Raw genomic sequence first — 18214 nt, forward strand, 5'->3', positions numbered from 1 at the left:
CCGGCGCCGTGGCTCAATAGGCTAATCCTCCGCCTTGCGGAGCCGGCACACCAGGTTCTAGTCCCGGTTGGGGCACCGGATTCTATCCCGGTTGCCCCTCTTCCAGGCCAGCTCTCTGCTATGGCCCGGGAGTGCAGTGGAGGATGGCCCAAGTCCTTGGGCCCTGCACCCGCATGGGAGACCAGGAGAAGCACCTGGCTCCTGGCTTCGGATCAGCACGATGCGCCAGCTGCAGCGGCCATTGGAGGGTGAACCAACGGCAAAAAGGAAGACCTTTCTCTCTGTCTCTCTCTCTCACTATCCACTCTGCCTGCCCCCCCCCCCAAAAAAAAACTATGTTCACTAAGAACTGTCAATAAATACACACCTTTATCCCCTTGTTTTAAGATTTAGAACCATGGAATCTGGTAAAACCTGCAGTAGAAGAACTTGAGTAACTCACTTAACTGTGTAATTAACTATTTTGGATGACTTTTTTTGATTCCCTTGAAAACGAACTTAGTGTAGCTTAGGAGAGCAAAACAGCAGTCAGTAACTTTCAGGTGAACAAATATTTGGCCTGGGAACTGGAGAGACTCAAGGATTAATGGGCATTGAAATATAAGTAACTCTGGAAGTAGTCTGCAAGACACTGACATGGGAGAGCTACTGGGAACTCCATCCAGGAATTCTGCTGCCATTTTCCTAAATCATCCTAAGCTTATTCTGTTACCCATAATATGAATTTCACTATTTATAGAAGCCTCAATGCCGTTCCATTTCTGGCTAAACATCATAGCTTTGGGCAAATAAATAAGTTTTAAATCATCCAGTAAGAACCTCAGCCTCTAGTGCTTTGACATTGATTGTACCCATTTATGACAGACCAGGATAAGTATCTCTGATGTAAATATTTTTCAATGTGAAAACAAACATTTTAAGAAAGATAATTTACCTCAAGAATATAATTATATTTACAACACAGGAAAAATGAACACATATTAAATAAATAAACTGCTCAAAGAACATTTTAAAATAGCTATCTTGAAAACTAATCTAGCTCAACTGGTAAATTTAGGAAAGAACCATAATAAAATAAACCCAGTACAATAAAAGTTAAAATTTAGACTGTGATTTTATTTTAAGGATAAAAGACCATCTTTCCAAGAAATGCTTATCACATAATAGGATAGCTTGCAAGTATAAAATTAAGTACTAAAGACTTAATGTGCTTTAAATAGGTATTATAATCTGAAAATATATTCAGTGTTGTTGGAGTAGGAAAAGATTTATATTATTACTTATTTGTGTTTTATGCAATACCTAAATACTAATCATATGGATATGTACAAATATTTAAATTGACATTTAAAAAACAAAGCCATAGATTATAGCCACAAATGTAAAAATCATATAATTAAATGTACCATTTCCTGTCTAAACACACTATTACAATAGTTATAGAATTTTCTTTCATGAGAAGGTCAAAGGGATGTACATTTTTGTATAATTTGAGAACAATGGTTTACCTTGTGCTTTTAATTTCCTTATCTCATTCATATAGGTTGCCTATCAGTAAGTGCAAGGCTGAATTCACAAAATCTAATTCACCCTCCATATTGTGGGAGTATTCTAATACAAACTTTTCCAAAATAGAGAAGCAGATTAGAAAAACACAATCTAATTTTCTATCTTTGTTAAGTTTTAATTCCCCCTTTCTTTTCACTGGGAAGTTATTATAATGCTTAAGAACCTATTTCTCAGTATTTATTGTAAATAGAACTGTTTTCCTATAGAAAACACATCCAAAGGACTGTGACAAGGAACTTCTTGTCTGTAAAACCGAACCACAGCATCTTACTTGTTTTGATCTTTTTTGTTTATTTCCTCCACAATTTCCCAAATGAAGTCTATGAAAAAAAGTACATAACAGTGCATTCATCCATCATATGAAAGTTAGAATGATGACAGGAAATATTTTCAAAGCAATGATATAATTATTTAGTAAAGACTTCATTAAGATTTTACTATTGCAATTGTGATAACTTTTTTACATTTGTTGCTTATTTATTTGGCTAACTTATTAACTGGAGTATTGATTCTTCTGACCACATATGAGTAACTGGAAAAATGAAACTTCTTTATTTGAAGTTATTTTGGATTAAATTCTCCAAAAATGAAAAGCTCATCTGAGTTTCCAGACAGAGTTCTAAAATAAGTGGTTGCCCAGCTATTACAAAGAATATTAACTAACAATTAAGCCTTACGCAACATTGATTTGTTTTATCTGAGGAGACAGAATATGGACATTCCTTGGAGCTGAAAAATCAAGTAATGAGTTATGTCTCTGTGCCTGTCCTTCATTGATAATTTTAGACTTGCATTTATTTACAATGACAGTAACTTATATGATTATTATGATTATTGCAATATCATTCATTTCTTAAGATATACCTCACAGCTGCTTCCAATCAGTTTTCATTTGAAAAGACTGGAATCACTGATAAATTGTGATAGATTTTGCTTTGTACATATATCTTTCCTAACTATTATCTCTTACTTAAACTGGCTCAGTGAGCCAGAATTGCTTTATTTCACTTGGGCATAAAATTTGAGATAAGCACTGGATTAGATTTTGGAAATACTGAATGTTACATAATGTTTACAATATGCTGCTAAAGGTAAATAAAGAACATGAGACAAAAACATCTGTATCAAGGCCCTATATTTTTTAAGAAGAAAATATTGTTGAATGTCTTACACATTCAGTAGCATGTCACAATTAAACTGGTGTAATTCTGTTGTTCTGCCTATTTAAAAACTATTAGATGATCATATCTGCATTGTACATCAAATAATTACTTATACATTTAGTGTTATTGAAACATTTTATAATTCATCAAAAACCTATGACAGCAATTTATGATTATGACACTCATTACATTATGCTAGTTTCATAATATTTGGAGTCATTAACTAATGACTCCTTTTGTAGTCATTCACTAATGACTCCTTTTGTAGTCACTGAAATGTAAAACAATTCAGAATTCTTCAAATTCTGTGGAAGTACAGGTTTACTTCCACTGGAAATTTTCTGATTTCAAAGTTGGTTGAATTTTATGAAAATTGTATGAGTGGATTTCACTAATTATCAATATTTTTATATGCAAAATTTAAAAGGGATATTGTTAACTTTGACCTTAAATTGTACACTTCCAAAGCAATTTAAACTATGATAATTATCTGTAGAACCATGCAACTACTTTTAAATTTATATGTTTTAGTAGTACAATGCATAAAATATTTCAAATCTGTATTTAGGCCAATCTGGGACACGTGATGGGAGGGTCTCACATTTGTCTCACAAGAATTCTCACAATTGTGTGAATGATGCATTCAAAGAACAAGCTAATATTCAGTAGAATAACATAATAGCAATTTAAATGCTTGTAGCAATTCACTTTTGAAGAAGCAACTTTCACAATGCATTCCTTATCCATCATGCTCTTACTCTTATTGGTAACAAGTAAAAAAATGGAAAGGGCTCTGAGCACAATGAACATTTCAGTCTCCATCAATCTTTGATAGTTCCATGCATTTTGCTCTCTGATTTAAAAAGTCTTAGCTAGTTAAATGTCTGAGATATTGCAATTCTTGTGGAAATTTCATAGTTAAAGTGAAAACATTTTTAGTCAGAGAGGTTAGAGAAAAAGATGCTTGTATAGAAGATCCACTGCTCCTACAATCCCTTTCTCTGCAGAAAACTGATTGGATCAACAGTGAACACAGCTGATGGGTTCAATGGTGAACACTTGCCACCAAAGCCAAACTCTGGTGAATAACTTAGGAAATATTTACAAGTCCTGCCCAATAGGGCAAGGATAAGAAATCAATCAACCAGATTCTCTTTCCAAGAGAGTTTAAGTACATCACATTTTTAAAGTTGATGAAAGTACAACAGAAATGACCAAGGACATGCACAGGAAAGGCAGTGAAGAGAAACCACAGGAAGAAGAAATCATTAGTAAGCAGAAGACATGGAAAAGCAGAAGCTAGAACTGGACAGAATTAAGTCAGTAGACAGGAAAGAGGCAGTAGAGGTACAAAGTAAATACAGAATATATGTAGGTTACCATCATGATAAAACATTGTGAAGGGGGACTTGGGTGACAGAAAAAGACATAGGAAGGTTCCCTGGTCATCAGAGCCGCATTATGTGCCGCCAACCTTCCAGTTTTTGAATCCCAATCTGATCCCCTCAAGACTGTATTATGATTGAAATTACTCCATATCTGTGTTATTTCTTAGTGTGTCCTTATAATAAGCATTTTTAAGGCTAATTAATTGGCCTTAATTAAAGTAATCTGAATATCTATTTCTTAGATTTTGAAAGAATTTTACTAACCCAGAAAAACAGTATGAATTAGCCCTCAAGAACTATTTTTGGTGACTAGATAAGAATTACTAGCAATGCTAAATATGTTCTCATAAAACACTCAAATTATATTCTCTTGAATGGATTAGAGATACTTTTTTATTATTCAGTAAGTTACCAATTGGCTTAACAAATCCCTCTTTGTGTACATAATTCAGTGTAAAAGTTTTTTGACTATGCATGACTTCTGACTTGGTGAAAATTGAATTAATTTGTTGTAGTAAATTGGATTTTAATATTTATGAAAATTAACTCATAAGATATGAACCTTAATCTTTTTTTCTGAAATTTTTGCTGTGAATTTTCCAAACTGTTTTTCACAATTGGGTTCAAATCCCACAAAAATCAATCAGTATTTGAGAATTATGCAAACTATCATTAGGTATTTAGTAATTCTGACCCATCTGGTACTTAGGACACTCACCTGGTCCCACTCTCAAGCACTCAGGTTCCATACCCTGTGCCAGCTCCTGACTGCTGCTTCCTGCTAATGCAAACCCTGAGAGGCTCAAGCAGTGGGGTTCCTACCACTTATGCAGGAGTTCCAGACTGAATTCCTGACTCCAGGCTTCAGTCTAGCCCAGCGCCAGCCACTGCAAGCATTTAGGGGAGTGAATCACTTGATGGAAACTCCATCTCTGTCTTTCAATAGTTTTTTTTTTTTTTTTAAAGAAAAGAATTATGTAAAACTCTGTATATAGACAAGCCCCATTCTCAGAAAGCATTTCCAATCCCAAATAATGGGAAAATAAGAGATCAAATAACAAAATCTTTGTTTTTGAGGGACAAAAACATTTCAAAATCATTAATCAAAATTCTTTAAGATCTTCAAAAATGTTCAGGTTCTGCATCTTAAAACACTGTGTCTTAATTAACATTATATGTGCTCCTATTAATGTAAGTCAAACTGGAAAGCTTTTATTTACTATGTCTTACCTGTGGGTAATAGACAAACTTCCACCTTTTAAATTATGCATCTACCTCAGTAGGTAGATTCATACTTTGTATTTAATTACATGAGGAATTGAAATGCATGGTCATGATATTTGTTTTCATATTCTTTGACAGGTAAGCAATCCTTAAGGTATAAACTATTAACAGCTTCTGTCTTTTGAGTAAAATTAGGAATATTAAAGTTATAGAACATCTTCTAATCTTTACTTGTCTGTGCTAGTGACATGGTACTTCAAATCATGGCTGAACATTAATGATGTCCTAGAGATTAGAGGTTACCTGAATACATTCTCACATCCTTGCTGTCTTTTCTCTAAAAAAAAGGTTTTACTTATTTTTATTTGAAAGAAGAGAGTCACAGAGAGAAAGAGGGAGAGTTTTCTTCTGTCTGTTGGTTCACTCCCTAAATGCCCACAACAGTCAGTGTTGAGCCAGGTCAACCTCAGGATCTAGGATCTCCATATGGGTTTCCCAGATGGGTGGCAGGGACACAGTGACTTGAGCCATTACCTGCTGCCTCCCCAGTTGTACATGATCAGGAAGTTGTATCTGAAGCAGAGCAGAGACTCAAATTGGTACTCTGATTTTGGATATAGGTGTCCCAGCTGGCAGCTAAACTCCTGTACCCAAATGCCTGCCTTCTCGTTAATTTTTTATATTCCTGTAAGAATTAATTCTTTATGGACTTGAATAATTATGGGAACAAAAGTAAAATGAAGAAGCACCCCAAATATAGAAAAAAATTGTTTTCTTTAAAGCTACTCAAAGTGCCATATCCTACACTGAGATAGGCTAAATTTTAAAAATCAAAATTATTAATGACAAGAAATGTCTAATTTAGATTATTACTCTTGATTTTCTGGATCAAAGCTAATATATTGAAATGCCATCTCCTGAGGGGATGGAGGGAGGGGAAGGAGAGGAAGATGAAGAAGTGGAAAGAGAAGGGGAGAGGGGAGGGTGAGAGAGGAGAGAAAGATGGAGGAGGAGAAGGAGAGAGAGAAAGAGAAAGAGAGAGAAGGACTGAAAAAAGAAAAAAAGGAAAGAAGAAACTCAAATCAATGAAGGAAATGGTGGATGTTTGAAACCAGATCTAACAACACAACAAATAAAACCATCTGACTAGCATGCTATGGTCTTTTACATTTGGTGACATTTGGTTGCACAAAGGAAACTTTCTTTTCACAGAAACCAATAAAAGAATGTCAAGTCCAGAATGTTTCCTCTGAAACTTTCTGGGTTTTTCTCACAATTTCTGACAAGAGCAGTGTTACAACCGCACACTCAACAATCAAAGAGAATTTGATGAATTTAGTCAACACTAATCTCAAATTTTGCATTACTTCAAGAACAGCCTTTGGGGCCAGTGCTGTAGAGCAGTGGGTTAAAGCCCTGGCCTGAAGTGCCAGCATCCCATATGGGTGCCAGTTCGAGTCCTGGCTGCTCCACTTCTGATCCAGCTCCCTGCTAATGTTCCTGGGAAAGTAATAGAGGATGGCCCGAGTGATTGGGCCCCTGCACCCACATGGAGTCCTGGAAGAAGCTACGGACTCCTGGCTTCAGCTTGGCCCAGCCTCAGTCGTTGCTGCCATTTGGGGAGTGAACCAGCAGATGGAAGACCTCCTTCTCTCTGTCTCTACCTCTCTCTCTAACTTTGCCTTTCAAATAAATAAAATAAATCTTTAATAATAAAAAATAGCCTTTTGCAGTAGCAAAATGGAAATGCTTTAGTGAATAATTTTGTAACAGATTGATTTTTAGATGAAGTATTATCATGCACAAAAGGATACTGTTTTAGAACACAGCAGCATTTATATTAGCAGGTGAGAAACGAATAGATTAAAATAAACCAAAGTTGTCTACTTGGAAGACATCACAGAATTATTGATCAGCTTACCTATGCGGTCATCTATGCAAAAATACTCTTTATAATTCTTACAAATGTAAACATATGAGCAATTCAAATGGGTTTCCCTTACATTTTATTACAATTTTGATGTCTTTCTGAAGATTCATTGTCATGTGAAAATTCTCTTTTCCTGTTTCAGCTATTCATTCTCTGTCAGATGTCTGTGTTCTCGCTCTATATTTTGTATTCATTTCTTTCAGTAATTTACTAAAGCATAACTTATAAGCTCTTTTTTTCTTTTCCTCGTATACCTTTCAGCTAAATAACAAGAAGAGCAAATAAAACAAGTTTTCCGCATTTATTTTTCATCTTCTTGTATTTCTCGAGCAGCTTCCATCTCAGACAGGTGGACAGCACCAGTCCTGGAGAGATAATGATGGATAAAACTTCACAAAGCAGATGACGGCTGTTTGGGAACAGAGGTGCAAAACTCCCTTTCTACATCTCTGCTGTTCAGGCACCAAGAAGCTGCTCCAAACTAAACATTTGCTTTGTGTATCAAGTGACAGCCTCCAGAAATTTCCACATATCTTTCCAAGGAGCTTGCCAAACTGCAGCCTGAGGAAAGCAATCTAACATGGCTTAAGTGCCACTGCTTGACATTTTGCATTCTTTTATTGCTTTCCATTTTTATCTACATAAAGAATTGGTGGTAACTAATATCCAGTTGATCTTTTCATTCTGGTAATAAAACGATAATACTATGATCTTATTATCTACCGCAGACATCCATCAAAGTACGTTTCCCAGTAACATACTGCTCAGGGTGTTTCTTTACATCCAAGTCAAGAGTGAGGTTATGTACCTGTTCTTAGATTCCCTTTCTTTCCAAGAGCTGGGACACTGGCCTGCAAACCCAGTAGAAATTCAACCTTGACACTTTGTCTACGTTAACATCATCTACAACTTTAATTGTCTCTCCATCTTAGGTAAACTACTTTCTGTGAAAAGTCAAAAGTAGTTACAAGGTCTGTCTACCAAAATGTTTTCTAACCCCAGAAAGGCTTTATACTTGAAAGGAAACAGGGGAAAGGGAACAAGGGAAAGCCACACTTGAAAGGTGAAAGTAGAGGGAGTAAACATTGGTAGGAAAGAAAGATGAGCAGGTTAACAGAAGTGACAAATGTATAAAGCACAAAGAAAGCCAAATAATGCAAACAAAACAAGCCCCAGAGACCATGAGCTTACTAAAATCCATTTTCATAGGGATGCAGAAATGCTCCTAAGCCTTTCTGGGGGCAAGAGGATCATTCTGTAATTATTCCATTGATTTGGAAAAAAATGAAAATAGAAAACATTAACAAAAAGAAAAAAATACAAAGGCCTCCTTGCATCCATTACATAATTTAAGCAATGACTTACATGAGCATTAGGACTTATACTAATATTGCTGATAGGAACAAGTACAGATTTAAAATTTTTAATGTATTTAAACCTTCAAAAATTATAGCACTGATCAATTTTAAGGCTACTAGAACAGAAAAAGAGACAAACTGGAACTATTTAATCATATAATAAACCATTCTCAAGACAAAAATCTTCATTAAAAATTACAGAGAAACACACAGCCTAAACACTTCGAATATACTATTTAGAAATCACTGAGCAACAAATTTGAAAATGAGATCGTCTTGGTAACTCTGAAATCAAGTTAGTAAGTTATGTGCTAGTACAAACAAAAAGAATACAGAATAAGGCCAAGGTCCTGTACATATCCTACTAAAATTTCACAAGGAATAGAAAATTCCTTTTGCATTCTTTATGATTTTCAGAACACTTATTAAGTCAATTACTACCAGAGACTGTCAAAGACTCACCTTTTCATACGAATAATTCATGTGTTAGTCACAAAAGCACTTTGTTCAGCCTGACTTGAATTCTCTTGATAATAATTCATTAATATTCTGTGTTTGTAAAACTTTCTCTGATAATTTAAAAAAAATAGCCTACAATTTGCTTTTCTTTCACTACTCCAAATAATTCATCCTGTTTATGTTAAAATAATGTAACTTTATATGTGCTAATTAATCTACCTTTATTAAAGTATACTTCGCTGACCAAGCAAGAAATTATTTGCATTTAAAAATGGTGTTTCTTTTAGTAGAATCATGACAGTCTGCCTTTCTCAACTTCGGGGGAGATGGAGTAGTTCCAGGACTTCTGACTCCCCCATTAATCCCAGCCCAGACACAGGAGAGTGGAGAGACCTAGATAATGCGTCGCTGTGCTCACCTTTCAGCCCACAAATCTACAAAAACCGACCTTAATCTAATTCCAAGTTGCAGATTACAAACACGTTTGCAATGATTTAAGCAAATGCACATCAGTGACTTGAGATCGGTCTGGGATTGTGTGCAGACACATTCCGTTTGGTATCTGAAAGATCAAAACATCCATTTGACGCTGACATGGCTGCTGTTCTCTGAGACAGCTCTTTTTAAAAAGTATCCTATCCACAAATGAAAATCAGCTTTTGATTTTTAAATGAAAAGAGTTTCTCTTCTTTCATTTAAAGAGTCTTGACAGCTTTTCCTCCAGGGGGGAAATGGTGGCAATCAGGAATCTGACAGAGACAATCCTTGGAATGCAAATCTGCTCTTTTTCAGAGCAGTCTTAACAAAGAGCCTTGCCCTAGCCTGGCATCTAAACTACTGACACCAGAGTGGCTGAAAAAGAAACCTATTTGCCAGCTCTTGCAGTCCTGAAAGTTAGAAAACATGCATCCAGACCCTCTCTCCTCACTACCTGCTCTTCAATATCACTCTCTCCTCTTCCTACCCCTCTTCAATATCAAAGGCAGAGACTAAATCTGCTTTCTTATCCAAATCAATACAGATGCTGTAAGTGTGTGAGCGGGAGCATGGAGAAGGAACAGTGGACGATGGGAAATAGTAGAGTAATCTGAAGTCAACGTGGAGAAATTTGTCTAGGAAAGTTGCTATTCAAATTTCATAACTGCTGAATATTAGTTTTCAAGGTAGTCTTTTATGTTATAGCTTGACTATTTCCTACAACAGTTTTCTTTTACCAATTGAGGTCTTAATCTAACATACATCTGATATCTTAGGAAAGGCACATTTTTTAAAAAGAGTGCTATTACATGGCTGTGATTTAATAAATGTGTATTAATTTTCTCATTTTTTGACAAAACTATCGCTCTCAGAGGATTCATGTAATAGATCAGTCTTTCATTAAACTACAAGTTACACTGAGATACAGATATTCTTAATTTATTTTTCATTGCATAGAAAATGCTCTCCAGGTGGAAATCTTTGCAAGTTTAATCTCTGCGTTAGGTTTACATTATTTGATACGCAATTCCTCACTCTTCTCAAACTTGATTCTTTTTTATAAAACTTCTAGTCTGCTCACTATTTCCCAAATAAAATAAAGGCAAAAGCAAATGCAAACGTTACCTGGTTACGGCATGGTCTTTCCAGGGACTGCTGTCCAGTTAAGGCATTTGCAGTCCTGTCCAAGGTGTGCACTGAAAGCTCACGATTATTCATGTAATTCAAGTAATTTAAATATGACAATGCTCCTGAAACATTTCACTAATCATGAAAAACCTTTGTCCTCCAAGGTATCCTTGCATGCACTATCCAGAGGGGAAAAAAGACTATCCTTAATATCAGAATCCCATGATATAAGCCAAATGAAGAAACAGATCTAACAAGGGTAATTATACTATCAACATGTATTTTTAAAAATTCATTGCTCCCAGCAAGGAAACACAGAATTACAATTTGGTTAAATCCCAAAGATTGTTTGAGTTCACATAGATACATTTTTGACATTTTAAAAATCCATACTTCATCACATGCTTAATATAAATAAAATCAGAAGAATATGTAATAGGGGACTACAGAGGAATATTTTCTCCCACATGGATTTTCCAAGAATCAAGAGGATCAAGTAACGCTGTCGTTGCACTGAGGCACAAATCCCGCTTTGGCAGAGTATTCTGTGAGCTGCCACTGTGCTTGCTTGCATGTCCCCAAGCTAAAAGCCAGCATGACCATGGTATTAGATCTACAGAATATGTACTCCTTTCCAGAACATATAGAAGAAATACAGTTGGGCAAGGAGAGGGTGTATACTTGAAAAATTCCTCTTTAACAAGACCTTTGAGAGATTCTTTTCAAGAAATTATTTTGAGAGGATTTTTTTTTTACTGCTTTGTATGTTGGTTATAGTATACTAATTAAATTTTTAGTACTCATGATTCAGTTACCTTTTTGTTGCTATGATTAGACAGACTTACTTTTATGCCACTTTAAAATAAAAATTTCTCTCTCTCCTCTGCCTCTTCCTCTCTAACTCTGCCTTTCAGATAAATAAATAAATCTTAAAAATTAAAATACATTAATTCAAATGTGAGTTTTAAGAAGTATAGTCAGTGTTCAAAATAGTATATATTTTATTATAAAGCTGTCTTGTTCTTGAAAGTTTAAGATCATTTCCTTTGTGCCTCAGAGGATGACTTGTAGTCATTTGGAAATATAACCAGTGGTTTGGAAGGCAGATTCTATCAACTTACAATCATCATTCTTTGAAGAGTATAGGAAAAATTTTTATGGACTATGACAATGACATATTAGAAGTTTGTTAGAGCATTTCAACTTAAATAGCTAATGATCTTGTGATCATTAGAGATTTCTTTATGTGATCAGCAAAACCTGGAAAAGAAAATCTAAACATTGAGGTAAAGAAATAAAATAAATATGTTCTTCACATAATGCTACATCTCAAAATAAAATCACAGTCCTTATCTGCTTTCCAATCTCCAGTTCAAATTCAAACAAAACTCAGTCCATGCATCTTTTCTGAGTCCTCATTTTGCATGCATATCACAGACTGGAAGGGTTTTGGTTATATTTTCTGCAGATATATAATTAGGATGTAAAAATTCATCATATAAATGGTCTTAATAATCAAATAGTTTAAACACGTGATTTTCTATGAATACATAACTTGAAAAAACACATTTTTCTATATAACACTTTGGCTGAGTTTGTAAAGATTTAATAGTAATTCTGAAATTCAGAGAAATTAAATCTGAGCACATATATTTTTGAATTAGGCAATAAAAAAGGAAGGAAGTGTGATTCACACTATTTTCTCACTTTTGTTTATGAAGAGAAATACTGGAGTTCAAGGTCTGGCATAACACAAATGCCACCTGCCATATCTGAAGGCCTATCGAGATGTTTGCACCTTCGTTACAAATGCCACATCTTTTCTTACTTAGGAACTGCAGTGGGAAACTCTTCAGCTCTATAGATTTCAAAATGAATTTTTACAACCCAGATGATGGACTGGTATACTTTAAAAGTGAGGTCATGATTTTATAAACACATTTCTCTTGCTCTCTCTCTCTCGACTAGCTTGCATCATAATGGAGGAATAACATTTTAAGAATTTTGAATAGGCACTTACTGGAATTACAGTTAATCCTGATACAATCTAGATGGGGAAGAATAGATGAAAAATGAAAATTTATCCTTCAAAGTAATAGCTGCAGACATCCAATAAAATCACAGTCCACCCTTCCGGGGACAGACACATGCAAAGATGGCCACTCCATATCCTTATTTTTGACATACTTCTAGAACCCAGATTTATTTTCATAAAACTTCACCATTGGAAACAACAATAGAAGGTTTAAGAAAATGGCCAATTCAAACAAAGCTACATGGTGACAAATCTAAGTGACATAAAGAGTTGCTAACTGTCAAAGATGCTTGACTTAGACTGGGTGCAACTTTCTCCCCATCTGTGAAAGAACATGTCATTGTTTTCAGCAAAATTAAAAAGTGCTCCGTCACAATGGGGTACAGTGCAAGCTCAGCTAGGATCAGACATCTTGGACCTTCAAAATCTAATATCCCACAAAGGCCAATCAAATCCTTCAGAATCATGGTGGTGGAGTGGAGAGCAAGTTAAAATTATTCTCATCTCATCCTAATGTTTTTTTTTTTTTTTTTTTGCTTGTTTGGTTGGTTTGTTTTGTCTTTTTAATTGTATTTTCTTGGGCACAAAAAGGAAACAGCCAGATGATGGCTGGATTCGGTACCTTGTACTAAATGGAGGAGGAAAGAAATGACTGGATGTCTCCTTTAGAAACACTCTGGTGGCTAAGAAGTAGACATTCCTCAAAGCACTCAAGCCTAGGCCTCTCTTTGGAGCTAACAATGTTATCTCTATGGAATAAGTGTTATGATTAACAATGCTATTGATTTTCCCTTTCTGATACTTGCTTCATATGACATCAGATGCTAAAAGAATACAATGTCTGGTGGGGATAAGACAGACTGTGGTAACAATAGTTATTTTCAAAGACTACATGGGATGTTTTGTGTTTATTTCACATTTAGATAGGTATTTGTTGGTTTTGGTTTGAGTAGTTTATGCCTTTGGGGAACATGAAAAATATAAACCTAGATTCTGTTTCCATATAGCTGAGTTTGTCATGTGTCGTCAACCGCATCAGAAAAGTGGTTGCAAACAGCCAAGGACCAGCACCTACACAGCTCTTTCTACAGAATGCTTTGCTGTTAAATTCCTGAGAGTATCTCCACCTTCCCTAGCAGCCCCTTTGCTACAATAAGGTGATTTATTTTGATTCCATTGTAGTAACCTATTGTTGTCACTAGAGGGAACTCTAACAGAACAGTAAATGAGTGCTGTGTATTCTATTGGTATTATAGGAAGGAAAAACTATCATTTAATTTAATTTCACTAATGTTAATTGAATATAATTAAATGCCATAGCTACCAATGGATTAATTTTATATTTTATTAGCTACCATTCTGCCCAGGTCAATTTGAAAATATAGGTAGGGTTTCCACAAATGCCTTACCTAAGCACATTTTACTACTGTTTTTCTAAGTCTCTGGAGTTTCACTTTTCATTCTCCTCCCTCTATTTAATACATGTCTATGTGCATTTAATACTCTAAAGAAATACAGTAAAACCTCATTTAATTTTACTCCTCTTATTTGGAGTTAATGGGAACATTCAAATATTTTGGGCAGAATATTCATTCTTGAATCAATAGGAGCAAATATCTACCAAGAAAAATTTTTAAAAAAAGATTCTGAAAAGCCAAGCTCAGGAAGAAAATTGATTCCAGGAACTTCACTGTAAGTTGATGGCCCAATTTGCATGAAACAATGTACTCATAATTATGGACAATTCCTATCCATTTATTAAAATCAGACTAATAAGCCCTTTCTTGAGAAAATTTTTTCAACTATGAATTTGTGAGTTTGTATGTTCTTAAAAACATTTAAAACTGTTTAAATGTTATAAAATCTACAGTTCAGACTTCTTCTTCATTCAACCTAGCTTCCCTCAACCCCTAAGTCGTCTGGGTTGGTGAGGTTTTACTGTAGTAATCCTATGGCTACAGTTAAGCAGGAAAGCATTATCTTTCTGTAGAAGAGTCTGTGTCTCTTGTGTTCGCATGGCTGTTTGCGAAGGGCCGCAGACTTTGGGCATTGAAGGGTTGTGATTGCTGTTTGATAGCAAAATATCACCACACAGCACTTCAAACAGAAAGGATGGGGTACCACAAAGGTGGCTGTTCAAAGGAGAAGCCCATGGAAGAGAGAAAGAAGAAATGGTGATCTAGAGAACAAAGCATAATTTTGTATATATATAATTTAAGTGAAAGTATACAGATATTTATTTATCTGCAAATATATCATCCATGACGAATCAAAGTGTTAGCCAATATAGCAGCTGGGAATTAGATCTCACCGAGCTTAATAATTTATATTTTCAGTTAGCCTCATTGATATATATGGCTTCCCTTTTAAGACCCTTCAGTGGTAGGAATCACAAAACAGTAAGTTACATTAAACAGAATGAAAACAATAAAAAGATGTCCCAAACAAACTAAAGAAATTTACTTGATGGAAGTAAGACCATTGAGTGTTTAAACTTTCCATGGCAAACAGGCTACTTGAGAAATGTTTGCAGGCAAAACTGAACACGAAGTGGTAAGTGTTAGTTCAGTGGGGGAAGGCAGTTGTTACCTAGATTGACCGTCAGTTTCACACGGCCCGCATCTAGCTCCAGGCGAAGAGTGTCCGCCGAGTCCCTTGAAGTGGTCGCCATCAGAATGCCGTAGGCACGCTGAGATCGGAAGCGTAAGGACACATCCTCAGCCTCCGTGTGCATCACCACTGGGAGCTGGATTTTCATGAACATACTCCCATCATAGCTCAAGACCGTGGCCTCTGCAGATGGAAAATGAGGATCAGTTCTTGATCAGCTTACAGCATTTATACTTTGAAGAAAATACAAGTGATCTAGGAAAGGCTTCTCAGTAGAACGCAAGACTACAAGATCAGCTCATCTTCTTCGGAAATGAGCAATTATTTTTTCCTTTCAGGTAGAAAGACGTCACAGTAAAGAGAACTCTGACATATTTGCTAATGCTCAGAAACGGAGATGGCAGCGTTTTCATTTTTATTCCTATGGTCCTTTATATTTATTGCATTCATCACATTGGCATGTAAGTATGCACACCTGTGTCTTCCTTCTCAACAGCAGAGACCATGTTCTTTTGTATTAGCCACACTGTGAGCCTGGCTGGAAACACCTACAATCACTTAATAAATGTTTATGTACAAGAGGCCACTGATTAGCTGTGAAATTAGCCAACCTTGCCTTCACTCCAAATTCTTCATTTGCAAAATGGGAAGGTGCAACTAGATCTGTAAGAACTTGGCCTACCCCCAAAACCCATGCTGCTTAGAAAAGTTCTCATTTTTGCATCATCTCTGCTCAAAGTGGGTTTTAAAAAAATAAGTATGTCTGAAATACAGGAATTAAGCCAATGTTTTCTCAAAAGTGATATCATAAAAAGAAAATAAAAAATGATGCAGTGTATTGCCAAGTAATAAATGGTATTTTTAAGCCAGTATACGTAACACAATTTTTTTATAAAGTGTAAACTAGAACTTCAGTTTAAGGTTCATTTACAGGTAAGGAGCAACTTAAAACACTATTGGAAAGAACACCCTTGGTGTTCTAAAAATATTGAGGTATAACTAAAAAAAATCAGTAGCTATCTGCCTTTGATGTAGCTAAGGATGCAGCTTGCATGGAGGAGGTGACCTTGCCTGGCCCTCCCTGTGGCCTTGCCTGTACTGCCCAAACCCCACCTCTTTTCCATGCAGCAGAAAACCACAGCTTCTGGGAAAAACACTCAGAACTGCTGCCAGGCAAAAACAACCAACATGGTCGCCAACTGTGTCCCTCTGACGACCCTTAGCTGATTATAACGGCATTATAATATGGCAGACACTCCTACTCCCATCATGTATCTGATGCCATGACACTTCTCAGATTTTCTAATAAGGGCAACAAAATGGGCAGCACTTCAACACCACCTCAAACTTTAACCCCTGTGAATAATTAATTAAATCCTGCTCCAGATACACCCCTATGCTTCCAGATCATTTAAAGGAATGGGCCTGAACCTCCTTGAATGTAGCTCATTCTTGAGTGTGCCATCACTCTCTTCTGTATACACTTTGACTTTTGATGCACTTAAATCCTTTTTCTCTGCTTACCTTTACCTGTGTCTTGTTCTTGAATTCTTTCTTGCATCATTAACAAAAAAGCTACCCCAAGATAACCTTGATTAAACTGAATAAGGATAGGGTTGGCACTGAGGAACTTTCACGGCAGCGTATTACAAAGATAAAGTAGGTTGCATTCGTAGGGGAGTTGCTGAATACTGTATTAAACACATAAAGAAGTAATCAGCAAAAACTGTTGATGACAAACTAACTGTTCTAAGAAATAATCAGCATTCCTTAGTGTTAAACACCATATGGTGGCGGAACATTTCAAAACAAGTGTGAGTCATTTTGCTTTCTCATTGGTTCCAGTACCTCAGAATGCCATTTAATAAAAGAAAAACTACCTGAAAATAAAATAAACTAGAAAATTCTCATTATCTTGGCTATTTACATGGCACAGCAATTAATTTCACTGAGACAACTGTGCTCATTACCAAGGCCACATTATGGAGCTCTGGTTTTGCAAGCTTATTGTTCAGAAAGCCAGGAAAGTCAAGGACTTTCTCATAGACTGCCAGCATCACGTGTTGTTTGATGAGACTGAATGTGCATCCAGAACCTCTAAGGCATCAAACCCTCCAGATCTCCCTCCTTGGCTTCCTTCTCTTCTCCATCCACACCTTCACTTAAGGGAGCTAGGTCAATTCATGGGCTCATTCCCCTGAATATTTTTCAATAGTCTGACCTCTCCTGAGTGCTAGCATCTATTGCCTATTTGAAATGTCTAATTGGAATACAATAGAACCCTATTAAATTCTTAACTCTTTTTCCCCCAAAATGAACAAACTCAAAACATGCTTCTTGCTCTACTCCTCTCCACCTCAAGAAATAATACAGCCCCACTGCTTGGATCCAGACCTTTCTAAGTTCTCTGTTACTCTCTCCGTCAGGTTCAATCTGTTTGCAAGTGTGCAAGTCTTACAGGCTCTAATTCCAAACTGTTTCCTGAAATGAATGCTTCTCACTTATACCACTAAAGGAACTCAGACTCTACTCCCATCTCTCACTAGATAATAAGAGCTACCTCAGTGGCATCATTACTTCTACTCTTTCTCCCTACACAAAAAAGCCAAGCCAAACTTTTACAAAAGTAAATTTTATCCAGTTATTGTCAGGCTTAGAGAACACTCCTCCTCAATAATTTTGCTCATGCAATTAGAAAATTGGCACTCCTTTCACATTGACCTGTAAGGCTCAGTGTGACCTTGGTCCTAGTCATCAACTGGCATCAACTTTATCCCCTCCCCCATCATTTAATAAGCCCCAGCCACATAACCGTCATGAGCTCCTTAGAATGTTTGCACCTATGGACTCTGCTCTGTCTCAAAAGTTTTCAC

At 36.0% G+C, this 18214-nt stretch overlaps 1 protein-coding gene across 5 annotated transcripts in view; it reads right to left on the reverse strand.

Moving 5' to 3' along the window:
* Positions 1-18214, reverse strand: part of NRXN1 (neurexin 1) — a 1232227-nt gene that overhangs the window by 661692 nt on the left and 552321 nt on the right. For all 5 annotated transcript variants that reach the window (XM_062209424.1, XM_062209423.1, XM_062209422.1 and 2 more), the window contains one exon: positions 15321-15524. In XM_062209424.1, coding sequence (XP_062065408.1) covers positions 15321-15524 — 204 coding nt within the window. The remainder of the gene's footprint in view (positions 1-15320; positions 15525-18214) is intronic.

Source organism: Lepus europaeus, chromosome 13 (genome assembly GCF_033115175.1).
Source record: "Lepus europaeus isolate LE1 chromosome 13, mLepTim1.pri, whole genome shotgun sequence".
In the NCBI taxonomy this organism is placed as follows: Eukaryota; Metazoa; Chordata; class Mammalia; order Lagomorpha; family Leporidae; genus Lepus; species Lepus europaeus.